At 45.8% G+C, this 23,336-nt stretch overlaps 1 protein-coding gene across 2 annotated transcripts in view; it reads left to right on the top strand.

Moving 5' to 3' along the window:
* Positions 1–10,088: 10,088 nt before the first annotated feature.
* Positions 10,089–23,336, top strand: part of LOC147448497 (uncharacterized) — a 126,849-nt gene continuing 113,601 nt past the window's right edge. The window contains exon 1 of one of the 2 annotated variants that reach the window (XM_086521081.1): positions 10,089–10,659. In XM_086521081.1, the coding sequence (XP_086377207.1) occupies positions 10,196–10,659 (464 nt within the window). In that variant the 5' untranslated portion in view covers positions 10,089–10,195. The remainder of the gene's footprint in view (positions 10,660–23,336) is intronic. The other variant, XM_086521079.1, reaches the window with a different exon arrangement.

Below are 23,336 nucleotides of genomic sequence, written 5' to 3'. Positions count from 1 at the left end.
TAATCGTGATTATTTACTTTTGATACACAGAGACAAATATTTTGGACTTTTGAACTTGTACAGTGTTAGAACAACATAATACAAGGCCACCGGCCAACTTTGGGTTCAATCGGATCCAAATTAATACATGTTCACTCAGTTTTCAACTTGTAGATTAGTCCTTTGGCTTTTTTCAAAAGTAGAATCTGAAAGTCTCAAGTGCTGACTCACTTAGCTCAAATTGAAGTGATACACATAAACCAATCACAATAGTTAGCAAAAATTGTACAGTCCTTGTGAAAGAATAGCTAACTTGATTAAAAATTGATACAGGAATCAGGTTGCAGGCAAGGAATTGAAAGCTTGACAGGAGTTGCAACAAGTCAAGTGGAAGAAGCTGATAACAAGTCAATCCAATGGTAACTACTCTATCCAGGGCTTCACAAGTCTATATGAATCTTAGATCTGGTCGTGTACTAGCAAACCAAGGCATATTTGGAGAGACCGCTAGTAGAGTATCCATCGAAGAGAGTGTGAATCAAAGCGATCACTTGGACACTATCTTAGAAGAAGTCTCAGACACTTTTTCAGAATCAACATCTGAAATGTCTTACTATTCGACTCATTCAAGAACCGGAATGACAGTGCGATATAAGCACATCCTTACCTTTTATAAGACTAATGGCCATGGAGCTCATGTTTACCTGGATTCTAATGAAGAATATTCCATTCGCATTGATGATGATGACATAGAGTTTGAAGAGGAAATTAGGGCAAACAAACAAGGGAAAATGTATATGGATAAAAACGGAACTCAGTATTTTACAAGTTGAAAACCCTGATGTGATAGACAAATGGGGGTTAGAAGTAAATACCATAATTCCAGATATGGCAGCAAAAGAAGGTCCACCGACTTTAGAATCCCAGGGATACGATCAAGTTGATTTGAAGCCTTTGAAACGGCTTAGCACGGATAATCCTAGGATTTGAGTCTATTGTTGGGAGGATAGAAATGTCAAAGATCTTCTATGGACTTCTCATGCCAAATCAGGACAGTTAACACCCATGAAGATCATCTATATCTTCAAAATAAAGACAAGAGTTCAACAAATCTACCAACCTACCTATTTAGGGATTGTTATAACATTAACTTTGTTATGATGAGTCCTGAGGAGGTGGAACAAACCAAATACCAAGGGTACTCCATAAGGGATTGGATATTGGGCCAAAGACCAGAAACTATTCCAAGAGAGGAACTCCGCGAGAGATCTTTTGGGAGCAATGTTAAAAACCCGAAACTACCTCATCACGAAGAAAACCGGGTAACACTAAAGCGAGTCTAGGGCTACATGAGTCACTCTTTCCAATAGACTGGTTTGAACGACTCGAAACAAGACCAAACGTGACAACTTTTGGATTTCCTTGGATCATAAGTCTCCAAGTACTTGCAAAAGTCTGGTAAGAATATGGCAAAGCAGCAAGAACACTCTGCACAAGGGAACTGTCAGAAATGACTTTGCGTACATAAATAAGTTGCTCATTGATATCCTTGACACCAACAAGGAAAGTGTCCATATCATCTTCCTCATGCATAATCTTTAATTCCAGCTCTTTACGCAACAATGCAATTTTTGCCTCATTGCGACTTGCATAAAGACCAGCCAGAATAACCCGAGCTTGTTTTGCAGATTTTGTTGAACAAATGTGACAAGTAAAAGTGCACTTCACAAACAACGCAATCAATGCATGAGCGTGCACATATTTTACATCCCAACGAGCTTGCTCAACCATAGGCAAAACAGCTTTGGCAGTAGCAATCTTGCCACCAAAACCTGCAATATCCTCAACATCGCCTACATCCTCAGAACCAGGACGTACATCAATGCCCTGCACAATGTTCTCGACACCCTTTGACACAAGGACAGGTTGCATCATGTAAGCCCACATAGGGTAATTGTCCCCATCCAATCTATCCTAAGTAGCGAACATCTTGAACACATCTGTGTTGTTGTCAGTCATGGCGAATGTTGTACTTGATGTGAAAACTGTCCGAAAAGAGGAGAAACGAAGCGAGAACAACATGTGCTACGTAGCACAAACCGTAGGAGACTGTAAGGGACCTGTTATGTAGAAAACAACATTGACAAAAAATTTGCATAAAATGACAAAATTATTTGTGCAGCACTGCATGTAGTGGAAACGCAGGCCAAAATGAGCCCAAATCAGAAATCGGAGTAGACTAAGCTCTACGAGTGGACCAGAAGTATTTGTCGACCCGCTGACGCTCGCCAAATGACTCTCACCAAAGCTCACAGAAATCGGAGAAAGTGAGCAGGTGTGTGTTGGAGCTACTGGCGACTAAGCCCAAGAGGATGCAACCTGCTCTGATACCAAATGTTGGAATTAGGGTTGCAGGAAAACACACACAACTTGGAGAAGATGAAGGAAGCTTAAGGCACACAATAGAGAGTGTATTACTTAGTGTGCAATGGAAAGATAAGATAGCCCTAGAGTGATGGGCGTATATACAATGCACGAGGGAAAAAACTTACTAGTGAGGGAAAAAATGCCCCGGCGGTCCTAAGTGTGTTCACACACATCACTACCACATGTATATGGTAACAATATATCATGAGAGACTGTACCTTTGATTGAAACATACTGCAGGCATACGATCTTTTTACTATTTGCAGTTAGAGGATGCGTGCTACAAATATGGAACATGCCACAACACAAATTGACCAATCATAATAAAGAAACTTGCACTAAAAAGAGTGTACACTTGAAGTTCACCAGTGATTGGTACTAATAAAACCTTCCAAAGAATGGAAAAATGCATAAATTGCAACCCATGTCTGCCTCAACTTACCACATGGGCCATTATAATGACATAATTTAAATAATAACGACAATCTAATGTCGTCTTCATTGAATTCTACAACAAATTGAGTTGTCGAATCATTGAGGAAGTGAGATGGAAGTCCATCAAACCCAGAAGCATCTACCAATTTAAATTCACAAGGTTGACATTCTACACTATTTCTCGTAGCCTTACAATTAACAATGATTTTGTTCACATAATGTCCTTTCCATGACCTGTAGAGGCTACATACCCACTAAACATAAACAGGCTAGAGGTTACTAAATTTTCCACATGAGGGAAGAGATTGTCTTATTGCTACACACGTGAGGTTTATTATCGATTGTAGAGGGAAGAGAAGGCCTTAGATAGTTTGGGGGTGCTCAAGCTTTTGTGTGCTTGTAGGGAGGCGTTTTAGTAATGCCCTAATCGCAACCACACAAAATTATCAATCCGTGGATCGGCAACCCGGCTAGCGCTTGCAGGCACGAGAGTCATAGGATGCATCGAAATAGAGGATTCAAGGGATCCTTCTACCCGTCATAGAGAGAAGCCATGGAAGAGACTTCCTCTAATCAACCACACATTCCTACTTACTAATCACTTGCACACAATCATGTGATTGAAATTAACCTCTCACATCAATCACTCTAATCACAACTCCTAATCACACAACTACACAAACATACAATTAACATACATACTTCTCATTAGTGTGGCCATTCCGGTCCAACCCCTCAATGCGACACGTATGCACACACACTAACTAACCACACCAGAGATTTAACATCACACGAATACAATCTTACTTCACATAAGCAAAGCAAAGAAGACAAGAGCTACATGGGCATGGAAATCCCATGAGCCTCATGACCATCCACTCTACAAAGAAGAGAGCTCACCCAAGAATGACTTCTCATTTAACATATGGCTCTTTTATAGTTTTAGGCTTCAAGCCCTTCAACTATGGGATAAAGTTGAGCCCTTTAGCCTAAACTTAGACAATTTGGAACTCCTAAATGAGCCCAAGGCCTTATACGATGAATCGGAAATATTGTGCACAATAGCACATCCCTAACTTGGTGCATAATTGGTGTAGCATGTGTTAGCTATTGCTAACAGTGCTCACCATGAGATTGGAGAGAAATGGCAATACGCTATGGGATATGGAGAGTTGCCAAATAGGAAGCAAGGAGAAGGTGTTTGTATGCGAAGGATGAGGACTGGCCAAGAAGGAGCTGGCCGAGGCTGCTTGCACATGGTGCAATGAGGGAGTCTGTGCAAACAACCTCTATCTATCCAAAGCGCCTACTATGGCCTGCGATCGCTCATGTGGTCAACCTTCAATGCGCAGAAGAAGATGTGCACCATAGGCAAGCGCATATGCACATAAGAAGATGAGAAAGGGACATAGTGCGCACATGGAGCTAATCTGCTCGGTTTGTTCCATCTTTGCGAACACCAATAAACAAATGGCTTTTTACACACAAGCAAGCTCGATTGCTCGCAAGCTGGCTAACGTAGGTTGCAGTTGCACAACGATTGCAGCCTTTCGGAGACCTTCCTGCCACACTGAACGCATGTTCAAAATGAACGATCTCTTTGCAGGCTCAGAGGATTCGTTCGCTTGGAGCAGAAGACAATGACAATAACGCCAAAACTAGTCTTGCTTGGTGGGCCTTTGCTGTACATAATCTGATAGATTTTGGAGCGTAGCTGGTTACTTGGTTAGTTTGTTGTGATTGTTGTCGCCTTGGGTTTTGTTGTGGTGACACAAGAAAAGAGCTACTAAAGAGGGTAATTAAATCAAGCAAAAGGGTTGCAACTTAACCTATTTTGGTAGTTGTTTGCACATTGCACCATTTAACCTAGTAATATGAACCATTTAGTCTCTAAATCATGTAACCATCTTTGAGACACCCATCTTATTCTCAGCGTAATCAATTGTCCTTTATTTCAATATGTAGGTTGAATTACCAAACTCTGAGAAAAGAAATGCATGTCTATTTAATATATAGATACTATGATCGAAATTGAGGATACACTCGTGAGGAAAACATATAGCTAAATTAAACTTAAGGAAGCTTTGACAAACTCAAAAATATTAAAAACATAAGTAGACCATAAAAAATAAACTACATTACCGACCTGATAATCGTGTACGAATGTCATCCAATTGTGCAAGCCGACGGAAAATGTTTGAGTCAAGCTACAAAAAAGCAATGTGAATAGTTAAACATATCGTCTTGCAATGAAACGTCACAGATTGAAACTGCAAAGTATACAGTGCACGTCATGCAGAGGTGCCATACAAAAGTATGGTGGAGAGTTGGCACTGTGGTCTCTCCAAAAATTATAAAAAACGAAAGCCGTGCCCTGCCCCGTAGCGTTTATGTGTTGCGCCAAGCAAACGCGTAGTCATGGGGTGCTAGATACAAATAACGAACCTTGTAGTGTTGTCGAGTGGAAGTCGCGCTTGTGCAATTGAAACGTCTAGTGTTGTGAATATATGTCCTCCCTGTCAGACACAAATCACACGTTAAGACAAAAAGAAAAGATGTAGGATATAGATTAAACTTAAAGAGAAGTAGAGCTAACTTTATGTTCTACATCATAGACGTATTGGACTCCTACGTAGTGCTAGAAGTGCCCTCGCTTTGCATCCTAAAACCAATGAGCCAGAGCTTTGTGGCCCATGTCCTTGTTGGGCATATCCCACAATCAATGCATTTCAGACATACATGTCAACCAAGGTAGTGTCATATTCCTTCAAGGCAGCACACCGCTACTACACACTAGACTCCTACACACTAGACTCAATTTGACAGCCTCCTCGCAACCCATAATCGCGAGAGCTACTTAGAAAGATAGGGTTCGGTTGAGCCTTTGCTCCACCATGAAAGTCTGTAAGTCACCATGACAACTCTTGTGAAGACGAGACGAGACGCTACAAAAGGGGAAAGATAGTAGCATTTCCTTTTTTCAATGACAATTGGGCTAATGGTGCTTTTTTTCTTGGGGAGCACTGTAAGGATGGTGCTCTACACCATTGGATAATTTTTTTTATTCGATGCTCAAGATTGAGCCAAGTGGCTCAATCTCAAGCCACTTAGCTCAATCTTGAGTGCTTCTTGGTGACACGATCAAGAACCAAGTAGTACTAAGTAGTAGAGTTAGCATGTCCTCGCACAGAAGATTGAGAAGCAAGAATCCTTTGCAAAAGACATTAGAGAGAAATACATATATGATGAAATTGTTATTCGAAGTACTTTTGAGATCACATAGGGAAAATGGAAATACAAAATATAAGTGTACCGTTGGTATTGGTTGTATGCATCGAAGTACAACCTTGGACGGGTCGGCTCCAAAACCTTCCCTTCATTGTTCTACCACCTTACCATTGGTATGTGTTTTTCCATCGTCGTCCCTTCTGTGAATTCCGCCAACATGTCGACTGTTGCATTCACTTTCGCTATCATGTTTGCCATTACCTGCATTAGTTTTGATGTTCTTGCTCTCAGGGTGGGTTGAATCTACCGTATTATCTAGGTTCACACAAAAACACACACAAACTTGCACTCTTTAGGGCAAGGCTTGAAGGTTACAAAGAGCTGCACTCCAATTACATTACAGGAGCAACCAAACACTCTCTCTTCTACCTCGGTAATCAAGTAGGCGCTACTAGTAGGCTCTCTCTCTCTCTCTCTCTTTATCTCTCTCTCTCTCTCTCTCTCTCTCTCTCTCTCTCTCTCTCTCTCTCTCTCTCTCTCTCTCTCTCTCTCTCTCTCATGTGTACCACATTTAGCAAACAGCCAACCAAGGCATTGCCAAGCACAACACGACAACCAATAATATCAAGGTGATGTTTTTATGCCCATATTAGCATCTTACGTAGAGCCACATGCCTTCAAGATGCACGCATATGTGATTTGCATCTAGAGAGAGGCCCTCTCTTTGCATCCACTGAAAATAGCCTTGAGCTTTCTAGCCTTTCTAGGTTGCTCTTGTTACACGCATCCTGGAATCAATTCATTCCAAGAGACGACATTACGGATAAAAAGCTCCTCAAGCACTTTTTGTGCTTTCCGAAATGTACCACATTTGGCATACATATCGACCAAGGCGTTGCGAATCACATAAGTTTTTTGCAATAGTAGTGCATTCCAAGAGCCATTGTTCCAAACAAAAAGCTTCTCAAGCACTACACCACATTTGTCATACACATCGATCAAGGCAGTGCTGAGCACGACATCTCTTTTCAAAAGCCTTTGAATAAATATATCATTGTGAATTTCTGTGTCCATATCAACATCTTGCATGGGGCCACAATGCACATGGCTTTCAGATGCATGTGTAGGTGATTGTGTCTGGAGATAGGCCCTCGCTACACATCTGCTGAAAACAGCCCATAGCTTCCTAGCCCTGTCTTGCTTGGACATATCCTACAATCAGTGCAATCCACAAGTAGCATCCCACACAGTAAGCTTGTCAAAGACTTGTTGCACACCGACAGGCACCACACTTGACATACATACTGACCATGTTGTTGAAAAATCTGAGCGCAGGAGGTTTTCCATGTCCCGTGCGGACCATAGAAAATGTACATCATGGATGCAATTTTACCTCAGAATAAGGCATTACAGATCAGAGCTTGTATGACAAGATTTTGCCTCACAATGTCATTGAATGCTTTCGGCATGTATTTCTGATGGTGCAGGCTTTCCATCCCCTCTCATTAACACCGGGCGTACAGGCACAATATAGCTCGCTCCATTTGACTCTCTGTACTGCTCCTTTCCATTCTGCTCCCAAGGCACACTCCCACATCTGGAATACATGTTGATTAATGCGCTTCCGATGTACACATCTAGCTTGCAACCAGTTTCCAATGCAGTTTAGTGGATCAACCTCCTCTCATCCAGTGCAACAGTGCAACTAGAATAGAGCATGCTTTGAAAGAAAAAACCATGATAATGTGATTCAATTCAACAACTCCACCATCTTGTAAATCGTGCATTAAGTTTAAGACTTCTTTGCTTAATCCAGTCTCCAGATAGCCTGTCATCATGATTCCCATATTACAACATCTTTACCTGAGAGTTGGTTGAAAACACTACAAGCATCCTCAAAATGCATGCATAGGTGATTGTGTTTCTGTTGGGCATATCCTGCAATCAGTGCGTTCCACAAGACGATATTCCGCACAGAAAGATCGTCAAAGACTTGTTGCACACTCTTTGACTCGCTGCACACTGACAGGTGCATCACACTTGACACACATTTTGACCAACATTTTCCCTAAGTATGCATTCTTTTGAAGTAACCCACTATCGGAATATCAACATGAACCCTACAGCCTTGGTACAAAACCTTCTGCTTAGCACAGTCTTTAAGTACACCACATTTGGCATACATGTCAACCAAGAGAGTGCAAGCACGACGTTTTATGTCAATTACAGCCCCGTGTAAACTCCTTTGCCCATACCAACATCTTGCAGGATACCAGATGCCTTCAAGCTACACGTGTAGGTCATTGCATCGGGAGCTCAATGCCACATGCCTTCAAGATAGAAGCGTAGGTGATTGCATTTAAAGAGCTACCCTCTCTTTGCATCTGCTAAAAACAGCCCAGAGCTTCCTGCCCTGCCATTGTTGGGCATATCCCACCATCCGAGCATTCCAAGAGATGACATGGAAGAGCCCATATCAGCACCTTGGGTAGAGCCACATGCCTTCAACATGCATGCACAGGTAAGCTTTCTAGCCCTGCTCTTGTTGTGCATATCTTGCAATCAATGCATTCCAAGAAATGCCACTCCGAACAGTAAGCTCCTCAAGCACTTTCTCAAGTGCACCACATTTGTCATACATGCCAAGGTAGTGCCAAGTACGTAGTTTTTTTCCAACGGTCCCTCACTAACAATATCATCGTGAATTCTTTTTCCCATATCAGCTTCTTGTATAATGTCACATGCCTCCAAAATAGAAGCGTAGATGATTGCATATGGAGAGGTGCCCTCTCTTTGCATCTGCTGAAAATAGCCTAGAGCTTCCTGGCCCTTCCACTGTTGGGCATATCTCGCGATCAAAGCATTGCAAGAGAAACCATGGAAGAGCCATATCACCACCTTGGGTAGAGCCACATGGCTTCAAGATGCATGCATAGATAATTCACAACCTAGAGCTTTCTAGCCCTACTCTTGTTGTGCATATCTTGAAATCAATGCAATCCAAGAGATGTCGCTCCAAACAGTAATCTCCTCAAGCACTTTTTGCGCTTTCTCAAGTGCACCATCTTTGGCATACATGCCAAGGCAGTTCCTGACTAAAACTGTCATCGTGAATTCTTTTTCCCATTCCAGCATCTTGCATAATCCCACATGCCTCCAAGACAGAAGCATAAATGATTGCATTTGGAGAGTTGCCCTCTCTTTGCATCTGCTGAAAACAGCCTAGAGCTTTCTGGCCCTTCCACTATTGGGCATATCCCGTGATTAGAGCATTCCAAGAGACAACATGGAAGAGCCCATATCAGCACCTTGGGTAGAGCCACATGCCTTCAAGATGCATGCATAGGTGATTCACAACCTAGAGCTTTCTAGCCCTGCTCCTGTTGTGCATATCCTGCAATCAATGCATTCCAAGAGACATCACTCCAAACAATATGATCCTCAAGCACTTTTTGCACTTTCTCAAGTGCATCACATTTTGCATACATGCCAAGGCAGTGCCAAGTACATAGTTTTTTTCCAACGGTCCCTGACTAACACTATCATCGTGAATTCTTTTGCCCATTCCAGCATCTTGCATAATGCCACATGCCTTCAAGATACAAGCATAGGAGATTGCATCTAGATATGTTTTCTTGCATAGAAAATATTGCTGCTTTCTTGGCGCTGCTCTGTGAACGTACCAGGACTGGGTACCGGTGAGGTTGGGAGGTGACGACAAAGGGGAGCATCTAGACAACAAATTGAATTGCTCATACGCCGATGACCTGCATAGGCTCAAATTTTATTCGCAACCCTGACACAGCTGCTTTTCATCGCGTTGTTTTTTCTTTTTTTTTTTGGGATGCGCCACGTGGTCTCTTTGTGGGCTCAAAGAGTCCAAAAAGGACCTTTGGCTCACCAAGTAAAAATGGTGGGGCTTAGCACTTTTTGGATAGAAAAATGAACGAACGCTCTTCATGAGCGCACTGCAAGAAACCTTTCAAATAACCAAGAAAAGCCCACTTTTTTTATTGGGCCCCTGCCTTAACGGCAGTATCGACAGCAGCTTAAAATCTATACCAACTGAATTGCCTTTATCACCATCAATGGTTTCCCGAAGAAGCTGATCTCACTTGCTCTGCAGATGGATTCAGTTGCGGCGCCATCAAATGTGTCGCCGTCCACTGGCGCAAATGCAAATCAGACAAACATGCGCCGTTCCGATCAAAGCTTAACCATGGCACTCTCGACACAAACAGGTTCCACGTCTAGCTCTGTATACCCGCTTCCCTTGTCACTCGAGCCCTCAAGCTGCTTGCCCAGGATCAAGCTCTCAGAGATTCTTCCTGAAGATGGAGCTGCATCATTAGAGTACACCAAGACAGTTGAAGACCTCTGGGTTTCCCTTGCAAGACATGGCGCTGCCATTATTGAATTGAGCGCAGAGGATGCTGCACTTGTGAGGTGCGCTTTGGAGTCCGCAAAGCTTTATTTTCGAACTCGGACTCCGAGTTCAAATAGTCCTCCTCCGTCTCCCCGGCCAATCTCTAAATTTACAGGCTACATTGGCTCTAGTTCAAAGGAACTGTACTACTATCGGGCAGGACGGTAAGTGTTTGGCATCGATGGCTCTATTTTGTCAGTTTGTTACTAGAAGCAGAGGTTGTGTGAACAGGGGAGAACCAGCTGTGAATAGGGTGATTGTTTCTGGTATTGCATTGTCTACACTCCTTCCACCGCTCACATATATGATAGTGCCCATCGCATGGATCCAAGACATAGAGAGTCTCAAGGGGTACTCTTAGAAACGTGCCAGGAGCATGTGATATGTGACAGGTTTAGGGTAAATGTTTCAAAAGTCAAATCAATTATCAAAGAGGGAGTTGAACATTATCTGTTTCTGTTGGCTATGACATTTCTATCCCTAACAGGGTGTCCGTACTTATCTCAGAGTTGGAGTAAGAATCCTTCCAGCAGCGCAATTGTTCTCTCTCTTCAAAGACATATTCTCACCCAAATTTCTCTCTCTCTGAAAGAGGTTTTCTCTCTCTAGCACTGAGAGATGATTCTCACATAGAGCTGATCCTCTCTCTTGAAGGTTTACGACATACATAATCTTTGAAGGGGACGTCACTCTAAAAAGTGTTAAAGAGTTTCTCGTCCTGTTCGGTGGTGGCTCCTGCATCTCATCAGAGCAGATTATGGAGTGAGGGCTGTTTTGTGGCTGTTCCTGGCCGTATGTGAGGTAGACGTACCGTGCATAGGGTGACTTGAGCCATGTATGTGCCTGCCTATGAGGTTAGAGTCTATTTTTTTGAGCCTAGTGGATTTTAAGATGATGTGGCATTAATGTGCCACTTCTCACATTTATGCTGAAGTGGAATTTTTCAAAATGAATCCCCCCGCCCTCCCCTGTTAAAGTTATAGCATCTCGAGTGAATAGCCCAATGTGGTACTTAAGTCCCCTAGGCTAGTATATAAGCACCACCTTGGCCCCATTGTATTCTCACTAATTCATTGCCCAGTTGGTTGGTTCAACGGTCTCTCTCTCTCTTTCTCTCGCTCGTGTATTCTCCCCATTGCTCTGCGCTTCGGCGAGCGTCGACTCTTACATGGTATCAAAGCACTCGGCTGAGTGGTCACAAAGAGGGAAGACATTGTCATGGAGAAGGGGAATAGAAGAAGAGGACCGACAGTTGCTCCTGTAGCGTTTGTTGTATCCTCGCAGTTGCGTTTTAAAACGCAGACAGCAAAGTTGCTGTCAGGTGCCGTGCTCTTGTTGCTACTACGTTTTGAAACGTCCAAAACTTGGAGCGCTAGGCGTGCGGCAAAGCAGACCAGCGTTCTAAAACACTATATCCGGCAAGGGAGTGACGGCGTTTTGAAAAGCAGACCTACAGTTGGCATTTTGGTTGCATTTTGAAACGTGTGCAGAGCTTGGCGATGATTTTTGTAGTGCCAAATTGATCACATTTGGCTTGCATTTGAAATGTTGGCGGCCCAAGGACTTTGGAGACATAATATTTCTTTTTGCAAGGTATTAAGTCTTGTGAGGGTGGTTCTGGCATGGCCTTGTTTGAAGTGCTCATTTGGGAAGGCAGAGGAGACTCGTTTTTGGTGCGGCTTGGGGACTACCCTTGAAGCTGAAAGGAGTGCAAAAGACCTTGCAGAGGCTTGTAACCTTGTGATGGTATCCCCTTGCTCGAGCAACAACAACAATGATGAAATTTTGCCCTCGAATGACCAACACCAACAAATAGCTATGGAAAGTGGATCACCCAACACCCAGTTAGCAACGCATGCACGGATTAAGTTCTCAAGGAAGCCGCCAATTTGTTTGGCTCAAGATTGTGAAGCCAAAGGCAAATGCACGAGCTTGCTTGTCAAGTGGAGCAGAATTGAAATGGTGAAGATCTAGGTTTTACACTTCCACAAATCTTTACTTTTTTCCTTGTGTTAATGAATACAACTCAGCGATGCGGAAGCGTAGAGACCAAGGGGAGAAAGCACGAGAGAGAGAGAGAGAGAGAGAGAGAGAGAGAGAGAGAGAGAGAGAGAGAGAGAGAGAGAGAGAGAGAGAGAGAGAGAGAGTGCTTAACCAACCAACCTTGGCAATGAAATGATGATGATACAATGGGGGTTGAGCTTTGCTTGTATGGAAACCTAAGTAGATTGCCCTACCCAGACTTTGACAAATAAGTAAAATAAAGACCTAAAAGCCAAACTAATTAATGGGATCGCATTGGGAAGTTCACTTGAGATGTCAAAACTCTTAACACCCTCTCTGCAACTCATAGTGGACATAAATAGTGAGACCAAGTCGATGAAGAAGCTACCATGGACACCCCAGTAGAGGATCCTTTCCACTGGATACACTTCGGTTATGCTACCCTCAACTTTGTACCTTAGAAGAATGCCATCTTGAGCATCGGTTGCCTTTTAGAAACTTTGAACTATAGACCACACTACGTCCAAGAATCCCCATTCGTGAACTGTGACACATCAAAATATAACACTCCTAGATAATGAACTGTGAACACATTTTGTCCATGATCTGACCAACAACAATGATCGATGCACTCATCTATAGTGTTTTAGATACGTCTGATTGGTTCTCTGCCAGATGTGTGTGCCTTGAACTCCGACCTACGGGTTCAAACACGGATAGCTTGAACTCCAACACAAGGGTCACGATGTAAACACCGACCAATCGACTTGCTAGGTAGCTCTACTGCTGACGCAGAATACCAACCTCGGTGCTGTCTCTGCCTTGCGAGTAAGTACTACCACTCGTATAGTCTTGTCGTGAAAACATTGCGGGTGAAGCTGAAAGGTAAGGGTGCTCGGAGGTATTTCCAAGGGTTGCTTGTCGACAGAAGTGGATCCACGCTACATGCGAATGCGAATGCAAAAGAGGATTCTTTCTCCAATCCTTCCATATCCACATACAGGGCAAGTAGATCTTGGTACTCAAGATTTGGGTTATCGTGTATCCGCCGATGCCGATCTTCCTTCAAAGACATGGCAATGAAGATGGGAGCTAATAAGTCCATGATCGGGACTCCAAGATTGTGTAAGGAAAAAAAACCGGGAGAGGTTCTTTGGATTCTTGGGTTCTTGGTTCTTCTAAGGTTCTTCTTTAGGTTCTTCCCTCGAGTTCGTGAAGCCAAAGCACACACAAAGCTCTGATACCAATGTGAGGTGTAGCGGAAGTGTAAGGATTTAGCTTGGATCTAGTACTCCGCACAAACACAAGGGACACTTTACTTGACTTGAAAGAACTGATCTGAATGAAAAAGAGAGAGAGAGAGAGAGAGAGAGAGAGAGAGAGAGAGAGAGAGAGAGAGAGAGAGAGAGAGAGAGAGAGAAAGGGGACATGGGATGTCGGGTCCCAAATCCTCAAGGACCCCCTTGCTCTGTTTCCAGATCAAGTACTTTCTTTATTCTTGGCACTTGCGCAATGCTGATACAATGAGTAAATGCTGAGAACATGACGCTAATGGGTATTGATGCCATTGATGCTGGGTACTGGTATCGATGCTATTGATGCTGGGTACTGGTATCGATGCTACTGATACTGGGCCTACCGGGTACGGATGGGTACTGCGGGGTGCTCAGGTACTGATGGGTTCTGTGTCGACGACGACGAGGTACTGATGGAGTCTATGTTGACGACGAAGATGTCGAGACGAGGTACTGATGGGTCTATGTCGACGATGAGGTGCTGATGAAGTCTATGTCGAGGATGACGACGACAAGGTATTGCTGGAGTCTATGTTGACGAGGATGATGTCGATGACGAGGTATTGATGGGTCTATGTCGATGACGATGATGTCGACGAGGTACTGATGGCATAGTTACCCGGAACGCGGAACGGGAACGGCGACGGGATCCCCCGCGGAACGGGGGAACGGGGAGGGGCCCGGAACGGGAACGACGCGGAACGGGAGGCATAAAAACACCTAAATAATGCAATTTCAAGCTCTTTGTGATTGAATAGAAGTAGTATCAGAGTCCTTTGACTCTTAACACTCACAAAACACTTGATTTGAAGACCATTCAGTCTTACTATGACAATCGTGTGTCGTGTTGACTTGAAAGCTTGAGAGGGGGAGAGAGGGAAGGGGGGAGAGACTCGAGAGAGAGCTTAAAGTTGAGAGAGAGAGGGAGGGAGCTTGAGAGAGAGGGGGAGAGCTTTTAGCCTTGTAGACTCTAGAGTCTAGACTTCAAAGCTTGAAAGAGGCTAGAGCTTGAGAGTCGAGAGTCGAGAGGGTAGAGCTTTAGCTTTGGCTCTTGAAAGCTTGTGTGCATAGTGAAGGTAAGGGGTGGGGGAAGGGACATTTAACAAGGGGAAGGCTCACAAGACAAATCACCAAAATCTGAAAATCTGTCCATTCCCAGCCGTTCCGGACCGTTCCGGGCCTGCCGTTCCGGTACCAAAAGTCCCTGCGGAACGTCTGGCCGTTCCGGGCCGTTCCAGACCATGTAACCCCCCCGGAACGCCGTTCCGGCGTTCCCTGCCCATGGGATGGCGCTCCCCGGTAACTCTGACTGATGGAGTCTATGTCGACGACGAGGTAGTGACGGGTTCTGTGGATTCTTATGCCGAGCCGAGGCACAAGGGGTACTAGGTGCTGGGGTACTGTGTCGACGGCGACGACGCTAAGGCTGAATGCTGGAATCTGCTAGCGATGTCGATGGCAAGGGATCTGCAACCACGATGAGGCTAGGCTGAAATTTGCTGGCGCTTCAAGATGAAAACGCTGGTTGTCTGGGGTTGAAAACGCTGATCAGGCTGGCTGAAAAACGCTGGTCTTCTGGCTGAAAACACTGATGAGAAGAAGGCTGGAAACACTAGATGCTCTAAACTGCAAGCAGTGAGTCTGTTGCTTCTGCTTCTTACTGGCGCCTAGGGGCTGCTTTTATAGGTGGCAAAAGGTGGGTCGAGAAGGGCAAAAGGAGACCCCACGACAAGCTGAAAATCAATTAATTGATAAATGCGAGGTTAGAGGTGGTTCACACGCGGCAAATTGCCCAAGTGCTGAAATGCTGTCCTGTGCAAGAGAGGGTATGGAATTATGACCGGCCTAGCCATGCTCGTCCTGCTAGAGGCTCACAAAGGTGCCAGGCTAGGTCCTAAGCTAATGACTCATGCTAGACTGTAGTAGAGCATGTCCACGTAGCGCAAGTGAAGTGTGCACATGACATGTGAGCTCTTGCTTTTGCCTTTGGCTTCAAACTCCCAAGACAAACAAAGCGTCGTCACATTTAGAACAACGGTTGTCGGACCTCGTGGGTACCGGGGCAGCTAATTGTGAGCGCACACGAATAATCTTGTCCACTCAGCCATTTCTCTTCCAATTGGGCATGCCACATCATCACTGTGTGACATTAGGCCCCTCGGTTGGTGCTCTTTAGGTTCCTTAAGTTGCAGGGGTTAGGGTTTTTTTAAACCCTAACCCCTTAGGCCTCGTCGACCGTCTTTTGGGTTCAGTTTCTCTTGTCCTCTCAACTATTCCTTTCCAGTTGGGTACGCCATGTCATCAATTGTGACATTTGCTTTTTCTTGAAAGAATTGTAACTTGCAAAAACAGCCAAAGGACAAACTTTCTTGAGTAGACACTGACTTTATGTACTTATGCACGAGACTCCACCAATCCAGTACTTCCACAAAGACATCAATTACGAATCAATCACATTTCTGTCGAGGGTCTTAGATACAAATCATGATCATTGTAACCTATTTAGCAATCACATCTAGACCTCACAGATGTCTAACAAATATCTTGATCTACTAAATTGTTACTATCAAATTCAAAACCTTTCTTTTCACATTTCAATGCAATAAACCATGCCCATGACCATCCCCACAAGACAGTACATCCACATAGTATGCAATTCACAAAATCAAACACTTAGGTCACACTGAACACCATGTTTCAATAATTAAATCTAGCCATCATTCCGTCCAGAACGCTTGATGTACCTAGATCACTGTGCATCCATCTAGTTAGACATCTTGGTTGTCATGTGCAACGGAATTGAAATGGTGAAGATCTAGACTTTACACTTCCACAAATCTTTACTTGTTTTCTTTGTGAGAGTGCGCATGTGCGGGAGAGAGAGAGAGAGAGAGAGAGAGAGAGAGAGAGAGAGAGAGAGAGAGAGAGAGAGAGAGAGAGAGAGAGAGAGAGAGAGAGAGAGAGAGAGAGAGAGAGAGAGAGAGAGAGAGATGATGAAATGAAATGTTATATTAACGTCTTCAAAAGGCCAAAGTGACCTATGAGACCTGAAAGTTACAATGTGGTGGATTTAATACAAAGTCCGAGTAACAAAATGAAATGAAATGACAATATGACAAAATGACTAAATGACTACTATGGAATCCTAAATTGCAAGGTGTGAACTAATCAGCTAGCTGGGATAGCTAAAATCACAAGAGATCCAGCATCGGTCGTTGGTGGATCTCATCAATCTCCTCCATGGTCAGTAGTCTGACCGGGCGTCGTGCATGTCGCGCCAAAGTGATCCGAATCCTTTGATGCAGCCTCTGTCGGTGTTGCGTAGTCCTCCGTAGTCGCCGGCGTCTGGATCTCCCTAGCTCGGTTGGTGGTCGATCAGTGTGCCTCTGGCGTGAGGCGACGAGCTCTGTTGTGGTAGTCACTCCTTCGGGTGTCCAGTGTCTACTCTAAAGAACTCTGTGATATGTCTTTGAGAGTGGCTAGCCTCTCCTCTCATCAGGCTCTCTCTGTGTCTGCGCAGCTCGAGCAAAAACAAACCCAAGCATCTCTGATCCTCGTACCGCATGACTCTGGAGAGTGGTCCAAAGCCCTCTCTGAACAAGCAGTGGAAGCGGCCTCGTATCTCGTAGTAGACGGGGCAGTGGCATGTGTAATGCAACTCTGACTCAGGCTCTATGTCACACAGGGGGCATGTCCTGGCCTCTGTTGGTACTCCGCTGTATCTCCCAGTCTCGATCCGCAGCTGGTGTGAAGATGTGCGTATCTGGCCAATAGCACATTGTATCCCATGAGACAAGTGGGTGTCCATGTACCTGGGCCTCGTCACAAAACTGTCCTCCGTAAGCTGGAGAAGATGCTCTTTGTAGAAAGCCATCTTCGTGCCCAGCTCCTGTGCTGGCTGTATCCATGTCCTCTTCGTGTCTAGCTGAGTCAGGTCCTGGCGGATGAGCCTGGTGATCTCGGACTGTGTAAGAGTCAGAGAGGGTGCATCCAGTGAGTACTGGAAGGGAGGCAATGTGTCTATGTTGAACCCATGTGCCTGAAACCATGATGTCATCTCCCCATACCAGCATGCTGTATCTCCCTGGATGGCTAATTGTCGAGAGGACTCAAGTGCAAGGTGAGCATATATGTCTCTGGGAAGTTCCCACATGCGGTGTATGAAGGAGACAGATCTGGTGAGCGCCTCAAACCACTAGTGGGGGGGCAGCTAGCTCTGATCGGACAATGGCACGTGGTACTGAAGCCTTGGCTCTAGTGAGCCGCGAGATCATAGAGACCAGAGGCTTCTCCATGTCCCCCCATCCATCAGTGCGGTCTGTTCTCCCGTGATGATCCAATGAAGGTCCCCAAATCTCAGCTCCATAAAGCAATGCAGAAGCCACCAAAGTGTCAAAGAGCGAGAGATTCGTCCGAGGCTCCTGAAACTAAACATGTGAACACATCCTTTCCAATCTACCCAATGCTGCCTGGGCTCTGGTCAATCTAGTCTCTGCTGCCCTCCTCAGTGAAAATGCTGGCCCACTAAAAACCACTCCAAGGTAAGTGTAAGCATATGTATACTCCACTGTCTCCTGGCCGTATGTGAATGCGGGCGCTGACCTCCTGATCCATTGTGGGGTGGTATTAAGTACCATGACCTTGGTTTTACCAAGGTTGACGGACAAACCACTTTCCTGGGCAAACCTATGCAAAGCATCCAAGTGACGTTGCATCCCCTCCGGAGAGTCGGAGATCAACACAATATCATCAGCATATAACAATAGTGGAATCCATGTCCTTGCCAGCTGTGCACCTCTATCACCATCTCTCTCAATGTAGTCAGAAACCTCATCCACATACATACCAAATAGAGTAGGAGAGAGCGGGCAACCCTGCTTCACCCCAATAGTGGAGTGACTGGTGTGGATAGACCCTCTGAGGTGCGTACATGCCCCACTATTGACCTGTATAATGCCATGACCCCCCAAATGAGCTCTGTGGGTACTCCCATCTGCTGTAATCTGCACATCAATCTAGCTCTGGGTACTGTGTCAAATACTTTGCGGAAATCAAAACAAAGCTACAATAGATCCGTCTCTCATGTGATTTGCCCTCCTCAATGATGGCTCTGAGTGTCAAGATATGGTCAAGAGTAGAAAAACCCCTCCTGAACCCTGCCTGCCCGGCTGCGTGTATCCCCTCCCTCTCTGCCCATCTACTCAACTGCTGCTCAAGAATAGATGCGTACAACCGTGCCAATGTGTGTCCAATCATGATAGTGCATAATTCCCAGGCTCCATAGGGTCTCCCGACTTGAAGATAGGTCCAATAGTAGATAGGCTCCAAGTATTAGGCAAGCCCTCACACATGGCACGGTTAAACATAACTGCTAGAAGCTGTGCTAGTAGATCTTTGGCATGCGTGAAATGCTCAGCCACTAAGCCATCATGATCATATGCTCTCCCAGTCCTCATCCTGTCAATGGCCTTCCTCACCATCTTAGCGGTGAAAAAAGCACATTGTGTGGGCATGGATCGGGGGGGTCGGGAAGGGAGGGCTGCTCAGGAACTGTGTACAGAGATGATGCGTATTGGCCCCAGGCCTCTGTAGAAGTAATGGCCGGGGGGGGGGGGGAAGTGCTCATGAAAGAGCCGCCATGCCTCACGCGAGTCCTGACTCAAGAATAGCTGGTATAGATCCTACTCTAGGCAAGCCACAAATGCCCTCTTCTTCCGCCGCACTAGGTGTCGGAAGTCAATCTGTGACTGTCTGTGAGTGATGTCCCCCAAAAGTACCTCCCTCTGAAGTCTGGCTCTAGTGTCCTGGCATTCCTCATCATACCAACTGTTTTGGGGCATGCTCCCCGAACGGCGTCTCTGCTCAGGCTGGGAATGTGGGTATGCCTCTGCTGCTGCATCATGTAGTGTCTGTGTCAGTATAGTAGTAAGCTCCTCTAGAGGTCGCCCTGGCTCCTCTGTGCACAGGCGTCTGTAGATCCCATCTATGTATACAGAGTCCGTCTCCCGCGTGTAGGTGTAGCGAGTAGGGGCTGCTGCCCATGGCCTGTGTGCTACACTAAACTGAAAAGAGATGGTAAACGACACAAGAGCAGCCACACCCACAGGTCTGGGTCCAACCGTGAGATCCTGGATATGAGAGATGAGGCTCGGCTGTGCCATGATATAATCCACTGTGCTGGCTCCATGTCTGTGTGGAAAGCATGTAAAACCCCCCGCAGTGGGAAATCTTTGTAGGCCATTCAAGATGGCCAATCCGTGTGCAGTCCCCATGTCTATCAAGTGTCGTCCATACTCAGTGTGTTCCCCATCCTGTGATAGTCTGGATAGGCCCGTCTCTGCAACATCCAACTCTCTCAGCATCTCCTATGAAGTATCATAAATTACTGTCTGATGATCGGCAGTCCTAGCATTGAAGTCCCCTAGAATGATGATGTCACCATCTCTAGAGAACTCCCAAATGTCATCATCCAAAATAGAGAAGGGGGACTGTCCTCTGGGTGGTGCATAAACCGACGTGCTCGGGGGGAAGTAGCAAATAGCAATGTAAAGATATCTGCATGTCTCTGCTCTCAATCTCACCCACATGTATCTAGCTTGCTCATCCCTGTGAGCTATATGTATCAATGGTTGCAACGAGAGAGAGAGAGAGAGAGAGAGAGAGAGAGAGAGAGAGAGAGAGAGAGAGAGAGAGAGAGAGAGAGAGAGAGAGAGAGAGAGAATAGACCACAAATGCAAGGCATGGTGAAGAGGGGGCGATTATCCCCCCATGACTACCATGAGCAAAAGACCCAATACAATCAGATAGTGGAAGAGGGTACCCCCCTGCCCCCATAAATAGGTGCCCAAGGGGAGGTAGCTCAATGCCTGGAAAAATCCCCCACGACTTAACAATAAATAAATGAAATATGAATATAGAGGGCGCCCCGACAAGGTGGGCGGCCAGACAATGCAGTGGGTGGCCAGCCTAGAGACATACTAGCCGTACAAGTATGCCCTAGACCTATGTGAAGCATCAGAGTGGTGTAAATCTAACACCCCCTCTTAGCACCTGATGCTGAACAGACCGCATGAATCTGAAGATGTGAGGCAAATGGTGAAGATGTCTGTTGCCATGTCCACTGAAGGATACTCCTTGAGTGTAGCAGCATTCTGGGTAGGGCCTTTGAGAAGAGTGGTCAGACGAAGCTATGTGCACCGTGATCATCCTGTAGAAGTAGGGAAGCCAGACTGAGAAGTTTGCGCTGTGAAGATCCTCTAAGAAGAGGAAAGGCCAGACTGAGATGTCTGCGCCGTCTTGCCTGTATCTCCTGCCTCCAATCCTCCGTGTCAACCAAAACCAAATCCGTGCCAACAATGCCACCAAACCGCATCTCGGTGTGGCTCTCAATGTGAATGAGCTGGGAGTGGCCTATTGCCCAAGTCGGGGACTAGTCTGCTGTAAGGTTACCGAGGGTGAGTGTAAGTATAGCAATCCAAATGATCAAGAGTGAAGAAGAGTAACGGCATTACCATCCAAGCCAAGCTCCGGGTGACTCCGGATGTGGTCGCGTAATGATGCCTGATCTCCCGCATCTCGCGGGTAAACTCTCCAAGAGAGTCCAAAGCACTGAAGTCCCACTCCAGTCTGTAGATCCAAGCAATGAACCTCTCCAAGAAGAGATCCAAGATCCTCTCCCTGAGTCCATCTAGATGCTCCTGTGTAAGCAAGTGATTTGACGTGTTGAGGTCAAGTGGTAAGTGTTTGTCCACCCAAGATGGTGGTGTCTTCTCTGGGAATGTCGGAATCCCATATGCCATGAGCATGGCCATATCTCGTGTGAACTCCTCTGTTGAGTGCATAGATGTGTCCATAGCAAACCACAAGCCGCCACCCCCTCTGGAGTGCGCAACCGCCGAATGATGGCTGGAATGAATGGATCTCCCAAGGATCGTACGCCCATAGATGATCAAGACGATGTCGAAGATATCGTGTACTGCTGCAGTCACTGAGAGACCGCCCGAACCACCATCGGATAGTGGCCTGGCAGGAGGTAACTTCATCCTCTGTAAAAAACTTAAACCAAGAGGCTGTTGTCCACCCAAAACCACAACTGCGAGGTGATGAAAATGCTACTGTCCAGCGATTTTCAACGTGCTCGTGCGCTCCCGGCAGGGTCCAGAGCGATGCAGAGGGCGTGGGGATGGTGGTGAATGAATGGCACAGCCCCAGGTGGGCTGAAAACAGAGAAAACAGCAGGTGTACGGCTGAAATCTGTCGATTTGAAGAGGAACAAGACCGGCAAGGCACCGGATGCCAAGGCCGGGAAGGTGGTGGCAAGATCTGGGGTTGAAAAGCTGAGTGCTGCCCTCTTGCTGCAAAAACGCAGCAGCTGTCCAAAAATGCAGATAGGGGTGTTCTGGTGATGAAAATGCCCCAGAATTGTAGCGCTGGCAGCCGAAAGCAAAAACGCTGGCCTGATTTGCAAAAAATGCAGGTATGGTTGAACATCCGTCGCGATGGATGTTGTCCAGGTAATGGCGCCACCCCGTTTGTGCAGAGATTGCTGACTGATTTGGTGGTTATTGGAAAAAACGCTGGTTGTTGCTGATCTTGGGAGAAGTTCTTGATGCAATGTAGCACCTTGGAACAGGCAGAGCTTGAAGCTGCTGATACCATGTGAGGCCTGAGCTCTGATACCATGTATCGGCGGAGTACAGCAGTTTGCTACACTGCTCATGAGGGCACTTTACCACGGAGATCTCTCGGCGGTTGGGACACCCCAGACTGCTGCTACACTCATGGAGTATTGTCCTTCAATGGACATTGCAGCAGACATCTTCATCATTTGCTTCACATCTTCGGCTTCACGCGGTTTGTTCAGTATCAGGTATTGAGAGGGGAAGTTAGAATTACACCACTCTACTGCTTCACAGGTCTAGGGGATACTTGTACGGCTAGTGTGTCTTCGGGTTGGCCACCCTTTGCATATGCATTTAGGTTGTATTATTGTCCGGCCGCCCACTTCTGGGCCGGCTGCCCACATTGTCCGGGTGCTCTCATATATTTCATTTTTCTGTTGGGTCGTGAGGATTTTTTATCAGGCCTTGCCCTACCTCCTCTTGGGCACCTATATATGGGGCCAGGCGGGTACCCACTTCCACATCTCATCACACAAAGATCATCTAATTGTATAGACAGGGACTTCTGCTCATGGTAGTCATGGGGGGCTGATCGCCCCCTTTCCCCATCTCTGGCGTTTGTGGTCTACTCTCTCTCTCTCTCTCACACACACACACACACACACACACACACACACACACACACACACACTTCCGCACACGTGCACTCTCACATCCTTGCGGTAATGTTTGCTTTTTAGCATGGATGATGGTTCCTTTTATTTCCTTGAAAAGAGAGAGAGAGAGAGAGAGAGAGAGAGAGAGAGAGAGAGAGAGAGAGAGAGAGAGAGAGATTGATTGATTGATTTGATATTTACGTCCTCGGGGGGCCAAAATGACCCATGGGACCCTCGAAAACTCTAAGCAAACTCCCCTTGCGGG

This window comes from Adiantum capillus-veneris, chromosome 10 (assembly GCF_014529385.1).
Source record: "Adiantum capillus-veneris isolate H3 chromosome 10, ASM1452938v2, whole genome shotgun sequence".
In the NCBI taxonomy this organism is placed as follows: Eukaryota; Viridiplantae; Streptophyta; class Polypodiopsida; order Polypodiales; family Pteridaceae; genus Adiantum; species Adiantum capillus-veneris.
This window is presented reverse-complemented; position numbering and strand designations above follow the sequence as displayed.